This window comes from Gekko japonicus, unplaced genomic scaffold (assembly GCF_001447785.1).
Source record: "Gekko japonicus isolate JY-2015 unplaced genomic scaffold, Gekko_japonicus_V1.1 scaffold3881, whole genome shotgun sequence".
NCBI lineage: Eukaryota > Metazoa > Chordata > Lepidosauria > Squamata > Gekkonidae > Gekko > Gekko japonicus.
In genome coordinates this window covers 102250-117025 of record NW_015172134.1, presented here as the reverse complement: position 1 = coordinate 117025, position 14776 = coordinate 102250, and the positions used below count along the sequence as shown (strand labels likewise).

Here is a 14776-nt window from a genome sequence, read left to right as displayed (position 1 = left end):
TTACGCTCCATCTGTCTCCTCTCAAGCAGGGAGGTAACTGATGGCATTTCCCCCCCCTTCTCGTCCAGTGTTACATCTCCTCTGTTACCAGACCAGAGAAATGCATTCCAATATACCATTTTAATATTCACTGCATTACATTACAATCACTATTCGAATCTACTACTCCAAATAAAAACACCACTGAAATAAAGAGGATGTTTTCCATTCCATTGTATCTGAGGAAGTGCGCGTGTACACAAAAGCTCATCCCTTGAATAACATTTTGTTGGTCTTAAAGGTGCCCCCACTGGACTCAAACTTTGTACTACTGCTTCAGACCAACACAGCTACCCACCTGGATCTAGTTACAAAGAGAGTTTTGCTCTATACCTAGCTGTCTGGAAGATTTCCAGCTCTACTGATTTTGAGAAAGTAAACATGTGTGACTTCCAACAAAAAATATTAATCACCCAGTTTTCAAGTTGTCTCTTTAATGCTTTAATTTTATTAGGCTTGTTAACCCATTTAAATTACTTGTTTTGTTTATTTACTTTTTAATATCGCACCTCTCTCCCCAACCAGGACACAAAGCGGCCTATGTTGTCCTCCTCTCTCCCTTCTATCTTCACAACAACCCTGTGAGGTAGGTCAAGCTGAGAGTGCGTGATTAGCCCAAGGTCACCCAGCAAGCTTCCATGGCAGACAGAGAATTCAAAGCCGGGTTCCCCAGATCCTACTCTGACCCTTTAACCACTACACCAGGCTGCCTCTTTCTTACAAAAACTGTGTTTTTTAAAAAATTGGATTTGGCTTAAGCAAATTACTATGTCCAAATAAGTGGTTACATCTAAAACAGGGCACTGAAAATTATTTCCAAGTTGCCATCTGCAGGGCAGCAGGAGGAAGAGGAGGAGGAGAAGAAGGATTTATACCCCACTCTTCACTTGGAGTCTCAGAGTGGCTTACAATCTCCTTCCCTTCCTCTCGCCACAACAGACACCCTGTGAGGTAGGTGGGACTGAGAAAGCTCTTCAAGAACTGCTCTTGAGAGAACAACTCTGAGAGAACTGTGGCTTGCCCAAGGTCACCCAGCAGCTGCATGTGGAGGAGTGGGGAATCAAACCCGGTTCTCCCAGATTAGAGTCCGCACTCTGAACCACGACACTGAACTGGGGATGGAAGAGAAGGGATGCCATCTTGGCTTGCACGCCAAACCCAGATTAAGTGGGGCGCCCTCAAGAATCTTACTTACAGCCAGGGGAGATAGTGGTCAGATTCCCAAAAAGGCATGTGAGGGATCAAATCCTGAAAGCAACATAAGGAACGTCCCTTAAAATCGAGGGCAAGGAAATAAGCCTTTTGAAAGATATTCCATTTGAAATTGGGAAGAAGAGAAAGAAATTTAAATACTTGGCAAGGTTTTTGCAAACAGACAGCATCCCCTACAGATGGCTGGTACCCGAGGCAATCCTTTTTAGGATAAATGACAAGAAAGAAAGAATCGACACTGCTATTAAGGCTCAGGAGTTTCTGAAGCAGCCACTTCGTTCTACAGGAGAGGATGACAAAGAAAACGATGACAGTGACAAAGGAAGTGACAACGACTCTGATGCTACAACTTCTGAAGAAGATTCCGATTCGCGACGTGGGGCAGCCGCCCCCAAACGAGACTATCAATTGAGGAATAGAAAGGGGGGGGGGAATGAGATGCTGAATTACTCTGAAGTTCGCCTTAAGTGGATTATTATTAGTGGTTCTTTTGTGGTATATCTTGAACAGCTATTTTAACTGGTTTTGATAACATAAGCATACATATATTGATCACACTCAATGTAACTAATAATCTCTCTAATAATTTAGCATTTTTTTTAATATGCTTTGTAATGGCCACCACCTCTTGGGTTTTTAGAGGTTTTTCTTTCCTTTCACCTGTCGTTTGTAGATACCCTCCCTTATTCCTTTGTCGTTTATAGAAAACGCAATTAAAAATATCCCTTTCGGGGGTTGAAAGAAAAGAATCTCACTCACTGTGAACACCACTGCCACAATCTTTGTTTAAAACATGGTTAAGGGACCTGGAGCGGGAAGGAGGATTCAGGCTGAAGAGGAAAGACGGGGTGACCAACCGTGTAGCCCATTCTTCCTGTGCAAGTGAAGCAAGACGACCACTGCCCTCACCTGCAGAAACAGTCCATGCAGTGTTCAGCCTCACACTCTTTTCCCTCTCCCGCACCTCCTTTCCCAGCTATCTCAGACATTACCAAACCCATCCAGGTTCCTCAGTGCCACAGGCTTCCTCGGGAGGCGGTGGGCTCTCCTTCTTCTGAGGTCCTCAAGCAGAGGCCAAACGGCCGTCTGACAGCAATGCTGATTCTGAGACTCACTATACATTTAAGCAGATGGTGAGGGGGAGGGCAGGAAGGGATGCGGCAGGGCTCGGACCCTGTGGCCCTTTCTTACACGCCCGGGGTAATGCCGATCGCCACTCTGGGGTAAGGAAGGAATTTTCCTGCTGGCCAAATTGGATCAGGGATCCAGGAGGATTTTTTTTGTTGCCTTCCTCTGGGAATACAGCAGGGCCACTGGAGGAGTGGGGGGGGGGGACGTAGTTTTGAATTTCCTGCATTGTGCAGGGGGTTGGACTAGATGACCCCTGGGAGTACCTTCCAGCTCTGAGTTTCCGATTCCACCCAGTAAGTTGACAGCTACACGAGAATGGGCCGATACTTCCCTCCCCACAATCACTCCTAATTCCAGTCCGCTCCAGTATAGTGAACTCCCAGGCTTCCCTTTCCCAGAAAACTCCCATCGGCTGGACCAGTTATCAGCCTTGGATTGTTTCTGAGATAAGATGAAACGTATGGACAGTTCCAGGTCAAATGCCCTAAACTGTAGGGGGCCTGAACTGGACTTTAGTGGCCAGGGAGGAGGTATGGATCTTTGCGTTCTAGGGTTTCCCAAATGGAGGCGGAAATCTGTGGAAATGGCCTTCCATCGGCAAAAATTCTCCACTGAAACCCTCGTTTGGACGTCCCTTTTCTGTGATTTTATAACTCTTAGGACCCTTTTGGAGAAGTTTGGAGCTTAATGAATTCTCTAATAACAGATTATCCTTCTTTGGATACCAGAATAATTACAGGGAACTTTGAATGCTTTTGAGATGGACTTACTCCTGCGATGGATTGTTTCTATTAAGTATTTAGAGTGTTGTGTATTTGTTCATATTAATATTGTAATATAGAGACTTAGATCTAGTATGTACTTTATTCAGTACAATATTTACCCATGATCTTTGAAAAAAGTTGTTGTTTCTTGCACGGTATTGTTGTCCTTTCTCCACCACCCCACCCCCTGAAGCCCTGGCAAACAGGTAGGCCTTGCGGGGGCTCCCAAAGGTCACCAAGGAGGGGGGCCCCTCTCACCACTTCAGGAAGCCCCGTCCACAGAGCTGAAGCCACCATGTCCGGTCGACACCAGACAATCTGGAAACTACTATTTGTAAGGGGATGCCACTGGGACAAAAAGAAAAAATCCAAACTTTGAGTAGAGGCTCATGGGATTCAGAGGGGAAAAGGTCATTGTGGATAGCTCAATGAAAGCGTCAACCCAGCGTGCTGCAGCGGTGTTGTGTCCTGACCCAGCCATGTGCGCAATCCAGTTTCAGCAGGTTCCGCATGCGGTCAGGTGAATTACCTGAGCTTCACTCCCGAACACAATAGACATTCAGATCCTAGTTCCCAGCCAATCGGAAACCTATGGGACCTAGGTTTAATCTAATCACTGTAGATAGACCATTCACGGGTATTGGGTGTGTTTTCCTTGGGGCATATAAACCGGCCTGTGAGCCGGCTACTTTGTCTTGTTCCTTCCGAAATAAAAGTCTTAGAGCTGAAATCACGAGTATGTCTAAGGAGTTTTCAAGCAGTGAAAAAGGCATACCCTTGTATGGATTCTGCCTCCCCCAGGCCAGTCCAGGAATGGAGGAAAAAGAATTCTACACCGGAACAATGCATTACACAAGAATCCAGAGAGATAGCCTCTCTGAATTTACAGACAACAGCCACCAGGAACCTCTAAGCTTAACCCCTCACCAACCTGAGATTAGAGATCCCCAGAATCTCAGTTGGCATGTGGGTTTTACACATTAGCAACTCAATATAGAGTGTGCAGTTAATCTTACAGGTAGCACAATTGGTCAGCGGTTTAGGCTGAAGGATTTAGTTTGGAGTCCAGGTACACATCAAAACAGACACTATTTATAAACAAGAATAAGGTTTATTCAGTATAGAACTTGCAATCCGACTAAGAGGATTCAAAAGAACAGCCTAGGCAAGTTTTGCCTTAACTACACAGTAAGAAGCATATTTACCAAGTCAGGAACAGTTATCAGTCCAGAATAGTCCATGGTAAGAGACCAGGTATCTTGAGAAACAATAGTTCCATCCTTGCTAGCACATGGTCAGCTCACAAAGGAGTCCTTTGTCCTCCCACAGACCACATGGCAGGACAAGAGCATTTCAGTGTCCATCCAAGATCTCACAACCAGGAACAGAGAGAGAGAGAGAAAATCCTCTCATTGGGAATAACCAGATATACTGCAATTCCAGTCTTCCAATTAGCTCTGGCCAGGAGCCAATTGAAGGAGACCTGGGAGTGCCCAATGGTAGGGTTGCCATGGGCACCATTTCTGAATGGTCAGTTGTTTTGAAGGCCACACCCACAGTTATGTGATCCCCCAAGCCCCAACTCCCATAGCGTGCGTGCTGTTTCTGGCATGCTAGCCTAGCTTCTAGCATGTAGGTGTGAAGGTATGTGGTTTATGGCATGGCAATAGAGCTTCTCTGACCAAATGTTCAAGCCATTTGGTTTCAATAGGAAATCAACACAGCAGGGGCACCAGCACGATATCAGCATTCTAGGGGAGACATGAAACCTTTAGAAATCAGACATTCTAGGGGGAGACAGGGGCTTATAGGAAGCAATATTTCTATACAACCCTGTCTTAGGGATTCTTAGGAAAGGGACTGAGAATAAAATGGCCTACATTGTAATGCCCCTGTATAGGCCTATGGTGCGGCCTCATTTGGAATACTGTGTACAGTTCTGGTCACCGTAACTCCAAAAGGGCATTGCAGAGCAGGAAAACGTACAGAGGAGGGCGACCAAGATGGAAAGGCTGAAGTGTCTGGGATTTTGCAGTTAAGAAAAAGATGACTGGGGGGGGGACATGGTAGAGGTTTATAAAATTGTGCCTGGGGTGGACAGAGTGGAAAAAGAGACATTTTTCTGCCTCTCCCAAAATACTAGAACTCGAGGGCCTCCAGTGGAGCTGATGGGCAGTAGGTTCAGGATGGACAAAAGGAAATACCACTTTATACAGAGTGATTAAAATGTGAAATTCAGTGCTGGAGGATGTAGTGATGGCCACAGGAATAAACAGTTTAAAAAAGAGTTTAGACAGATTCGTGAAGGATGAGGCTATGAATGGCTAGTAGCCATGGTGAGAATTGGGGTACCTCCACATTCAGAGGCACTAATCCTCTGAATCCCAGAGCCAGGAGGCAACATCAGGGGAAGGCCTCGCTCTCGATGCCCTGATTGACCACTGTGTAAGACAGGATGCTGTACTGGATGGACTACTGGTCTGATCCAGCAGGGCTCCTCTGCCTTTCTTCCTCGCATGGAAAATCTTGGTTTGACACTCACTCCAGTGACCCACTGTGTGTGAGCGGGTTCAAGAGGGGAGTTTTTCCTCCCTGTCTAAGTACTGCCTCAGATCCCATCTGGTGGAGGGAAACCATCACATTTCTATCTCAGCCATCTTCCAAGCAGCTCAGAGTGACGCATTGGAGGGTTGGTGTTATTTTATTTTAAAAAGGAATTAAAGGGGCTACAGAAGAAAACAGGGAAGTGGAGTATAAAAGCATTAAACATATGAAAATATTAACATTTATCAAGGACATTTGCATTTTGTACAAGGCACAAATCAAGGATATAATGTTCCATATTGCTTCATTTCTCAACACTGCTGCTATGATTTTTAACATAACCATCATGATTGCTACTACATCAGAGAGGAAGACAAAAAATATTTAAGCAAGAATAAAATAAATTTTTATCCCACCATGTATATAATGAGATAATATTACATTAGAACTGATAATAAAACAATCCTCAATTATTATTAGTTAATCTCAGTTAAGTAGTGATTTATATCAGTGGGGAAAATAGGTCAATATAAGTCAAATGATATATTTTAGATTTAAAAAACAAAAAAAGTTAAATGTATACCAAGAATTGAACGTATTCTCTCACACTTCCCCTACTTGTTTTACTATATCTAAAGAGTCTGATTTAACCATGTCATCTTCAGTAAATTATATCTTTTATCCTCAGTCTTTACGCATAATATGAGTAGTAGGTCTTCCACTGCTGTTGAAATTCTTTAGTCAGTCTTTTCTTTACTTGGCTGGTTAGTTCTGCCATTACACCATACTCTGCTAATTTCTCTCTCCAAATCTCTATAGTAGGACACTCTTCTGTTTTCACCTTTGTTGCTAATATTACTCAAGATGAAGTAAGCATGTATTTAAATAAGTCTTGTGAGATTTTTTTCAACATTATCCCAATAACAGAGTCTCTGATTTCAAAGGAAAATTACTTTTCTAAGATTTTCAGAATTTCCGCATGGATTTCTTTCCAGTATCTCCTCATCTTTTTGCAAGTCCACCACATATGGTAAAAAGTACCATCCGCCTATTGAAATATCCGGCAAATCCCCTTCTTATCCATCTTTTCAAAGTCTTTTGGGGTAATGTACCAATGACAGAGCATCTTATACCAATTTTCTCTTAATGCTTCAGAAGCTGTGAACTTTATATCTTTTATCCATACATTTCCCCATTGTTGAAAAGATATCTCTTTGCCCAAATTCTCCGGGGGATGTGTGGGGGGGAAGGTATTTGTGAATTTCCTGCGTTGTTCAGGGGGTTGGACTAGGTGACCCTGGAGGCTCCTTCCAATTCTATGATTCTTTGATTGCTGGGCAGGATTTGATTTCTCCTTCTGAATTTAACATATCGTTATAGATTATGAAGTCATCATTTTTCCTCTCATGTCTATCATAATATGCATCTATTTGTGACATTACAGTTGATATTGTAGGGCTAATTCTTCTTTAGAATCATATCACAGAGTTGGAGGGGGCATAGCCATCTAGTCCAACCCCCGGCTCGATGCAGGATCAGCCGAAAGCATCCCTGACAAGTGTTTGTCCGACTCCAGTTGCTGCCAGTGAGGGGGAGATCACCACCTCCCTAGGTAGCTGATTTCACTGTTGCACAACTCTTACTGCAAAAAGAGCTTTCCCTAATATCCAGCCGGTACCTTCCCACCCTTTATTAAAACCCGTTCTTGTGAGTCTCCTCCTCTGCTGCCAACAGGAATGGCTCCCTGCCCTCCTCTAAGTGGCAGCACTTCCGATACTTCAAGAGAGCAATTGTGTCCCCCTCAACCTCCTCTTCTCCAGACTGAACCTTCCCAAGTCCCTCAACCTCTCCTCACAAGGCTTCTTGGTCTCCAGGCCCCCAACCATCCTCGTTCCTCTCATCTGCACCCGCTCCATTCTCTCCACATCCTTTTTAAAGTGAGGCCTCCAGAACCACAAACAATACTCCAGGTGCAGCCTGACCAAGGCAGTGTGCTATGGGACTATCACATCTTGCAATTTGGATGTTATGCCTCTGTTGATACACCCCAAGACCGCATTAGCCTTGTAGTCTCCCACCTATTGAGTACACTGGCTCTGATAATATGACTTTTATCTTTTATTTTTGATCCAATCTGCAATCTGAACCAAACCGGCTGCTTGTTGGTATAGTTTAATGTTAGGTACTGCTAAGCCTCCTCTTTTGTCTCATCATGTAATCCTTTAAATCTCATTCTTGGGGTTTAGGTTCAGACTGATAATAAACCGTTAGAAGCCATTTTTAAGAAGTCAATTGGTAGTGAACCTGCTTTTTTGCAGTGAATGTCGTTACAACTTAACAGAGACATCAACTTAATGTAGTATATACCCCAGGGAGGCAAATGTATCTTGCTGCTACATTATCACGAGCCACTGTGGACCCTCCTGCAAATGATGAAGAACCTGTAGAAGGTGAGAGAGTTATACATCAATTAAGTACAATGGCTGTGCATTCCAAAGCAGTGGCTACTTTCCGGGAAGCTACTAGTTGAGATGGTCAACTGCAGATAGTCGTAGCCCTTGTAAGTCAAGGGTTGGCCGCAGTATTTGAGAGATGTTCCTCCTGAGGCAAAGCCATTTTGGTCAGTGAAAGATTTGTTACGTGGTGAAGATGGTATTCTTTATGTGGCAGAAAAAGTAGTTGTTCCTTTATCACAAAGGCGTAATATGCTTTGCAAGCTTCATGATTCACATCAAGGTATTCAGAGAACCAAAGCTAGGGCAAGGGAAGTGACATACTGGCCAGGTATGTTGAATAATATTGAAATACTCATTGGAAATTGTTCTACGGGTACTCACTTTGCATCAAAAAACAAACAAAAAGAACCACATGCCACATGAAATCCCTTAGTTACCATGGGGGAAAAGCGGGGATAGATATTTTTGAACATGGCTCACTTCCATTTTTGCTTGCGGTAGACTATTTTTCAAAGTATGCAGAAGTAGTAACTTTGCCTGACAAGACTGCAAGAGATAAACTTAAAGCTTTTTTTTCCTCATCATGGCATTCCGAAAGTGGTTGTGAGTGATAACATGCCTTTTTCTTTGGAATCTGCTTCTTCTTCTTCTTGTTGGCTGGGAGTTTGGCCTTGGAATATTGTAATACACCTGTTATGGGGATGGCGTACTCTCCAGCTCAGATGTTGATGGGCAGAATGTTCAGAAGCAACGCAATCTACGTGATCGCGATCTAATTTATTACAGCAAGAGCCCGTAAAACAGTACAGTTCTGATATAAGAAGGATTAAAACAGTAACAACATAGGAATAGTATAAAAACATTAACAAGAGAAAGTTAATAAAATTAGTAAGATAAAATAATATTAATAAGAGCATACAGTTTTTTCAGCTAAAATAAGTGTACGTTTCCTAATAGCTAAGCAACAAAATTTTGCCACAGCGTAAGTCACTGAGCTCTGGACGTCTTCTAGGAGGAATTTACGAAGGACTTCTGGCCTAAAGTCAAGATAAGACTGCATAGGGCTAAATCTAGACAGAAGGGGTAGTATAAGATGGTCTCATTCCTCCTGATAGAATCTGCAGAACAGGAGGACATGAGTGATTGATTCGGTGGCAAGGAAACAGTTTCGAGGAATATTAAGAAGCAAATTGCCAGTAACTATCAACTGTGTTAGCCGCCCTGAGCCTGCTCACAGGAAGGACGGGGTACAAATTGAATAAATAAATAAATAAACTACTGGCTTGCTATGCCCTAAGGTACCTAGTGGGGCAAGAGAAGACCTTCAGAGAGCACAAGACAGGCAAAAATATGTTTATGATAAGGCAGCAAAATCTTTAAAGCCCTTACAACAAGGAGACTCTGTATGGGAAGAGCCCTAGGAAGGGTGAGTTCCAGCTATGGTAACAGAAAAATGTGAACAGCCTCGTACGTATCGAGTGATCACCTCTGAGGGCTTCGTCTATAGGCGTAATAGACGCAAGCTGAAGTATCAACACAGGGTGTCTGGAAGTAACGGGTCTGAGGATTTGGGTCAGGATGGGACCACAACTGAACATTTGGACACACAAAATAAGGGACCTTGTAATAGGACTAGTGAGAATACTGAGGACTCAAAACAGGATGAAGATGAAAATGTTATCAGATGAGACGTGTGTGTTGCAGGCTGAAGAAAGGCGTCCTAGATGTATAACATCTTATGGAAGATCTGGTTTTTTTCCACAAGAAAGATATGTACCTTAGTGATTGTATTTGTTTTAACCAAAATCTTGATATCTTTGTTTTTTTAAATTTCCTTTTGTAATATTTGTTTTGAGAAAGGGAGATGTGATGTATTGTGTGTTTAAATGGCCAGTAAAGGAGCACAGCACAGCTGTATCTTGTAATGGGGGAAGCATTTATTGTCTGAGTGTGCAGAGTGGTACTACTACGTTGTTGCCAATTACTGGTGTTGGGAGCGGACGCCAAATGAACTGTGTGTTGTTCCTGCCTGAGACGACACAGAGTATTCTTCAGAACCTGGCCAGACCCTACAATCATGTAATACTTTAAATCTAATTCTTGGGGTTTTCCACAATCCATATAAATGTATTTATTTGTTTCTGCCAGTTCATCAAAGTCTTTGTATATTGATCAGTATAATCTGAAACAGAAAATTTATTTTGGCAATACATTCATTTTTATTGCAGAGATTCTTCCTAGACATGACCATTTCAGTTCGGACCCTCTTTCCAAACCATTTTGTACCTTCGTCCAAATGCGTGTGGGTTTAATTGAGGCTTTTCCTCCCATCACTGGAGCTATTCAGTTCCATCTGTTGGAGTCTGAAGGCTGGAAGGGCGAGGAATGCTCTCTGCCTCTCTGGAGGGTTGTCGTATTAGCCTGTAGAAGCAGAGCAGAATAAGTCCAGTAGCTCCTTCAAGACCACCCAAATTTTCCAGGGTTTAAATTCTCATGAATTAAAGCTCACTTTCTCAGATAGGAATGAGAAAGAAGACACATCAACTTTTCTCTCTGGCTCAGAAGGTGAGAGGGGGGTTGCCAAAAAGGGCCATGTAAAGGCAGAGATACCGTAAGATCTGATGGATCTTTGTTCTCATTTCTGCCTGACCAAATGAGCTTTGACCTGTGAAAGCTTTTTCCCTGGAAGATTTCCTTTGTCTTTCAGATGCTACCTCCCCAACTTTCCATTTCCTTTGGGAAGTCCTCTTCCCTTGTTAGGGTGGCGAGAATGGAGCAGGGTCCGCTTGGGAGCAAACAAGGGTGCGTAGCTTTCTTTCATTCTGCTGGGCCCTGGGTCTGAGCATTCAAAAGGTTGTGGATTCTTTGATGCTTCTGAAGACCGGGATGCTGACTGAATCACTTTCCAGACTCTGAACATTTAAAACATTACTTCCCTGTGTGGGTTCTTTGATGCTTTCGAAGACTGGAATTACTAATGAATCTCTTTCCACACTCTGAGCATTCAAAAGGTTTCTCCCCTGTGTGGGTTCTTTCATGCTCTTGAAATCTGCCACTCTGACTAAATCTCTTCCCACACTCTGAGCATTCAAAAGGTTTCTCCCCTGTGTGGGTTCTTTCATGCTCTTGAAATCTGCCACTCTGACTAAATCTCTTCCCACACTCTGAGCATTCAAAAGGTTTCTCCCCTGTGTGGGTTCTTTCATGCTCTTGAAATCTGCCACTCTGACTAAATCTCTTCCCACACTCTGAGCATTCAAAAGGTTTCTCCCCTGTGTGGGTTCTTTCATGCTCTTGAAATCTGCCACTCTGACTAAATCTCTTCCCACACTCTGAGCATTCAAAAGGTTTCTCCCCTGTGTGGGTTCTTTCATGCTCTTGAAATCTGCCACTCTGACTAAATCTCTTCCCACACTCTGAGCATTCAAAAGGTTTCTCCCCTGTGTGGGTTCTTTCATGCTCTTGAAATCTGCCACTCTGACTAAATCTCTTCCCACACTCTGAGCATTCAAAAGGTTTCTCCCCTGTGTGGGTTCTTTCATGCTCTTGAAATCTGCCACTCTGACTAAATCTCTTCCCACACTCTGAGCATTCAAAAGGTTTCTCCCCTGTGTGGGTTCTTTCATGCTCTTGAAATCTGCCACTCTGACTAAATCTCTTCCCACACTCTGAGCATTCAAAAGGTTTCTCCCCTGTGTGGGTTCTTTCATGCTCTTGAAATCTGCCACTCTGACTAAATCTCTTCCCACACTCTGAGCATTCAAAAGGTTTCTCCCCTGTGTGGGTTCTTTCATGCTCTTGAAATCTGCCACTCTGACTAAATCTCTTCCCACACTCTGAGCATTCAAAAGGTTTCTCCCCTGTGTGGGTTCTTTCATGCTCTTGAAATCTGCCACTCTGACTAAATCTCTTCCCACACTCTGAGCATTCAAAAGGTTTCTCCCCTGTGTGGGTTCTTTCATGCTCTTGAAATCTGCCACTCTGACTAAATCTCTTCCCACACTCTGAGCATTCAAAAGGTTTCTCCCCTGTGTGGATTCTATGATGCATTTGAAGATGGTGACTCATACTGAATCTCTTTCCACACTCGGTGCATTCAAAACGTTTCTCCCCTGTGTGGGTTCTTTTATGCCTTTGAAGATGGCCACACGTACTGAATCTCTTTCCACACTCGAGGCATTCAAAAGGTTTCTCCCCTGTGTAGGTTCTTTGGTGCATTTGAAGATGGCTACTACTAATGAATCTCTTTTCCGTCTCTGAGCATTCAAAAGGTTTCTGCCCTGTGTGGGTTCTTCGGTGCACTTGAAGATGGCTACTCTGACTGAATCTCTTTCCACACTCTGAGCATTCAAAAGGTCTCTCCCCTGTGTGGGGTCTTTGGTGCTGTTGAAGTCCACCACTCTGACGGAATGTCTTTCCACAGTCTGAGCATTCAGAAGGTTTCTCCCCTGTGTGGGTCATTTGATGCTTTTGAAGTTTGCCACTCCTACTGAATCTCTTTCCACTCCTACTGAATTTCTTTCCACTATCTGAGCATTCAAAGAGCTTCTGTGCTGTGTGTATTTTTTGGTGTACAAGAAGCTGTGGTCTGTATCTGAAGCACTTTCCACAGTGACAGCATTTACATGCCTGCATTATCCTGGGGTTTCGAAAATATACATTACCCTTTCCACCACTGGAGGATGTCATTCCATTCTTGGAGCAGATAAATGGCTTTACTCCTGAATGAGTCCTTTGCAGATGGCTGCCAACTGGGATTTCATGGCAGCCCTGTTCTTGGTGAGGAATGGACTGAACCCGCATCTTCACAATATGGCTTCCTTCCTGCCTTTCTGGTCCATCTGTATTATGAAAGTTTCCTTTGGCCTGTTCATTCTGGGCTTTTTCCAGTGAGAACCCCTGAAATTCCATAACTGACTCCTCAACGTCTCCTGCTGGAATAAAGAGGGAGGTCCAATCACCACACACACAAGGAGCTTAGCCACCATTCAGGAACTCCTGATTAACGAGTGTGCATTTTCTCTCCTGAGCTGCTGGTCACAACTTTTCCCTGGCCAGCCCTACAATAGAGCTTTTTCCGTATTCTGTCTATCCCTCCCCTCCCCAAAACTCCCCAAACATACTTTAAGGGGAAAGGTGGCAAAGATCTGTTTCTCTGCCTTTCCCATTTGCATTGCCATGAAGGTGCTTTAATGATGAAATGTAAACAAATGATCACGATTTCTAGTTCTGGGATTGTACAGAGAGTTTCCGTCCAGGTGTGGTGAGAGAGAAGAGGAGCTGGCCTTCAAACTCGGATAACCCGTGTCTGCTGGGACAGGGGATAAGTTAAGGATGAGAGATCATGGGACAGGCTGAGCTTCGTAAGGAAAACAACCGTGATAAGGTAACGAAGCGGCAAAGAACTGGGAGCATTATACCTTTCTCAAAGAAGAAATCCATAAAAATGCATCTTCATGCATCTTCATGCATCTTCACTATCAATGTATTGTAGAACAAACAAGATCCCGAGGGGTGTAAGAGTAAATCAGCCACCAGCAATGTTTAGGAATGATGATCAGTTTTTAGCTAATTGGGCAGCAATCTTGAATAAAGGTTCGGAAGATCTAATGTTAATAATTATAAAGAAATCAAAGGAAGCAGTGGGTAAAATCAAAACTGAAATAGAAGAGATAGAGGTTTCTTCAAGGAACAAACATCCACCCGAAATTTTTGAAGACCAGGGGTCATTTTCTGCTGGAGCGCACAGGACCAGAGCTCCAGCAGTAAAGAGCCCAGGGGGCGGGCACATGCAACAAGCATTCTCCCAGCAGCCCTCAGTCAGAGCAAGAAGCAGCCAGGTAAGCTGCAGAGCCCCCCCCCGGCCCCCTGGTCCAAAACAGTCCAGTGGGTTTACTAATATCTTTAAACAGCAGAGAAAGGAAAAAGAGAATGGAACAGCAAATTAAGATATTGGAGACAAAAGAGACATTTAAAGAAACGGCCGGGCAAAAAGAAAATAATAAGGGAAATACAAATTTTGCAAGAGCAATTAAACGCTTTAATGAATCAAGAAATTTATTGGAATTTAAAAAGATTGCAACAGAAGTCTTTTGAAGGGGCAAATAAACCAGGAAAATATTTGGGGTGGCAACTGAAAAAGAGGCGGGAAAATAAAATTATAAGTAAAATAATGGATGGGGAAAAAGAAATTGTAGACATTAATGGAATTAAGAGAACTTTTAAAAAATATTATGCAAAACTTTTTGCAAAGAAAACAATAGACAAAAATAAAATAAAGGCTTATGTGGATAAGATAAACATGGAAAAAATTTCGGGAGAATTCAAAGAATTGTTGAACAGTCCAATAACAAGAGAAGAAATTGACATGGCGATTCAGGAGGCAAAGCTGGGAAAAGCTCCAGGACCAGATGGCTATACAGCAAAATTTTATAAAAAAACCAAAGAGGAGCTAATCCCAATATTTGAACTCTTGATGAATGATATAAGGAAGACGAAGAAAATACCAGACACATGAAAAGAAGCCACAATTTCGCTTATCCCCAAGGAATCTCAGGATTTAACTAATGTAAAAAATTATAGACCAATTTTCCTTTTGAACAATGATTATAAACTGTTTGCCAAGATTAT

The 14776-nt window shown here is 43.1% G+C and overlaps 1 protein-coding gene across 1 annotated transcript; it reads right to left on the bottom strand.

Annotated features, from left to right (window-relative positions):
* Nucleotides 1-9233: 9233 nt before the first annotated feature.
* Nucleotides 9234-12975, bottom strand: LOC107118652 (oocyte zinc finger protein XlCOF6-like). Its single transcript, XM_015421014.1, has one exon. It carries the CDS (start codon nucleotides 12947-12949, stop codon nucleotides 11075-11077), a length of 1875 nt encoding a protein of 624 aa, XP_015276500.1. The 5' UTR covers nucleotides 12950-12975; the 3' UTR covers nucleotides 9234-11074.
* Nucleotides 12976-14776: the final 1801 nt, after the last annotated feature.

Bases quoted from the DNA above. Each gene is read 5' to 3' on its own strand.
- LOC107118652 (XM_015421014.1), bottom strand. From the start codon at position 12,949: ATGCGGGTTCAGTCCATTCCTCACCAAGAACAGGGCTGCCATGAAATC.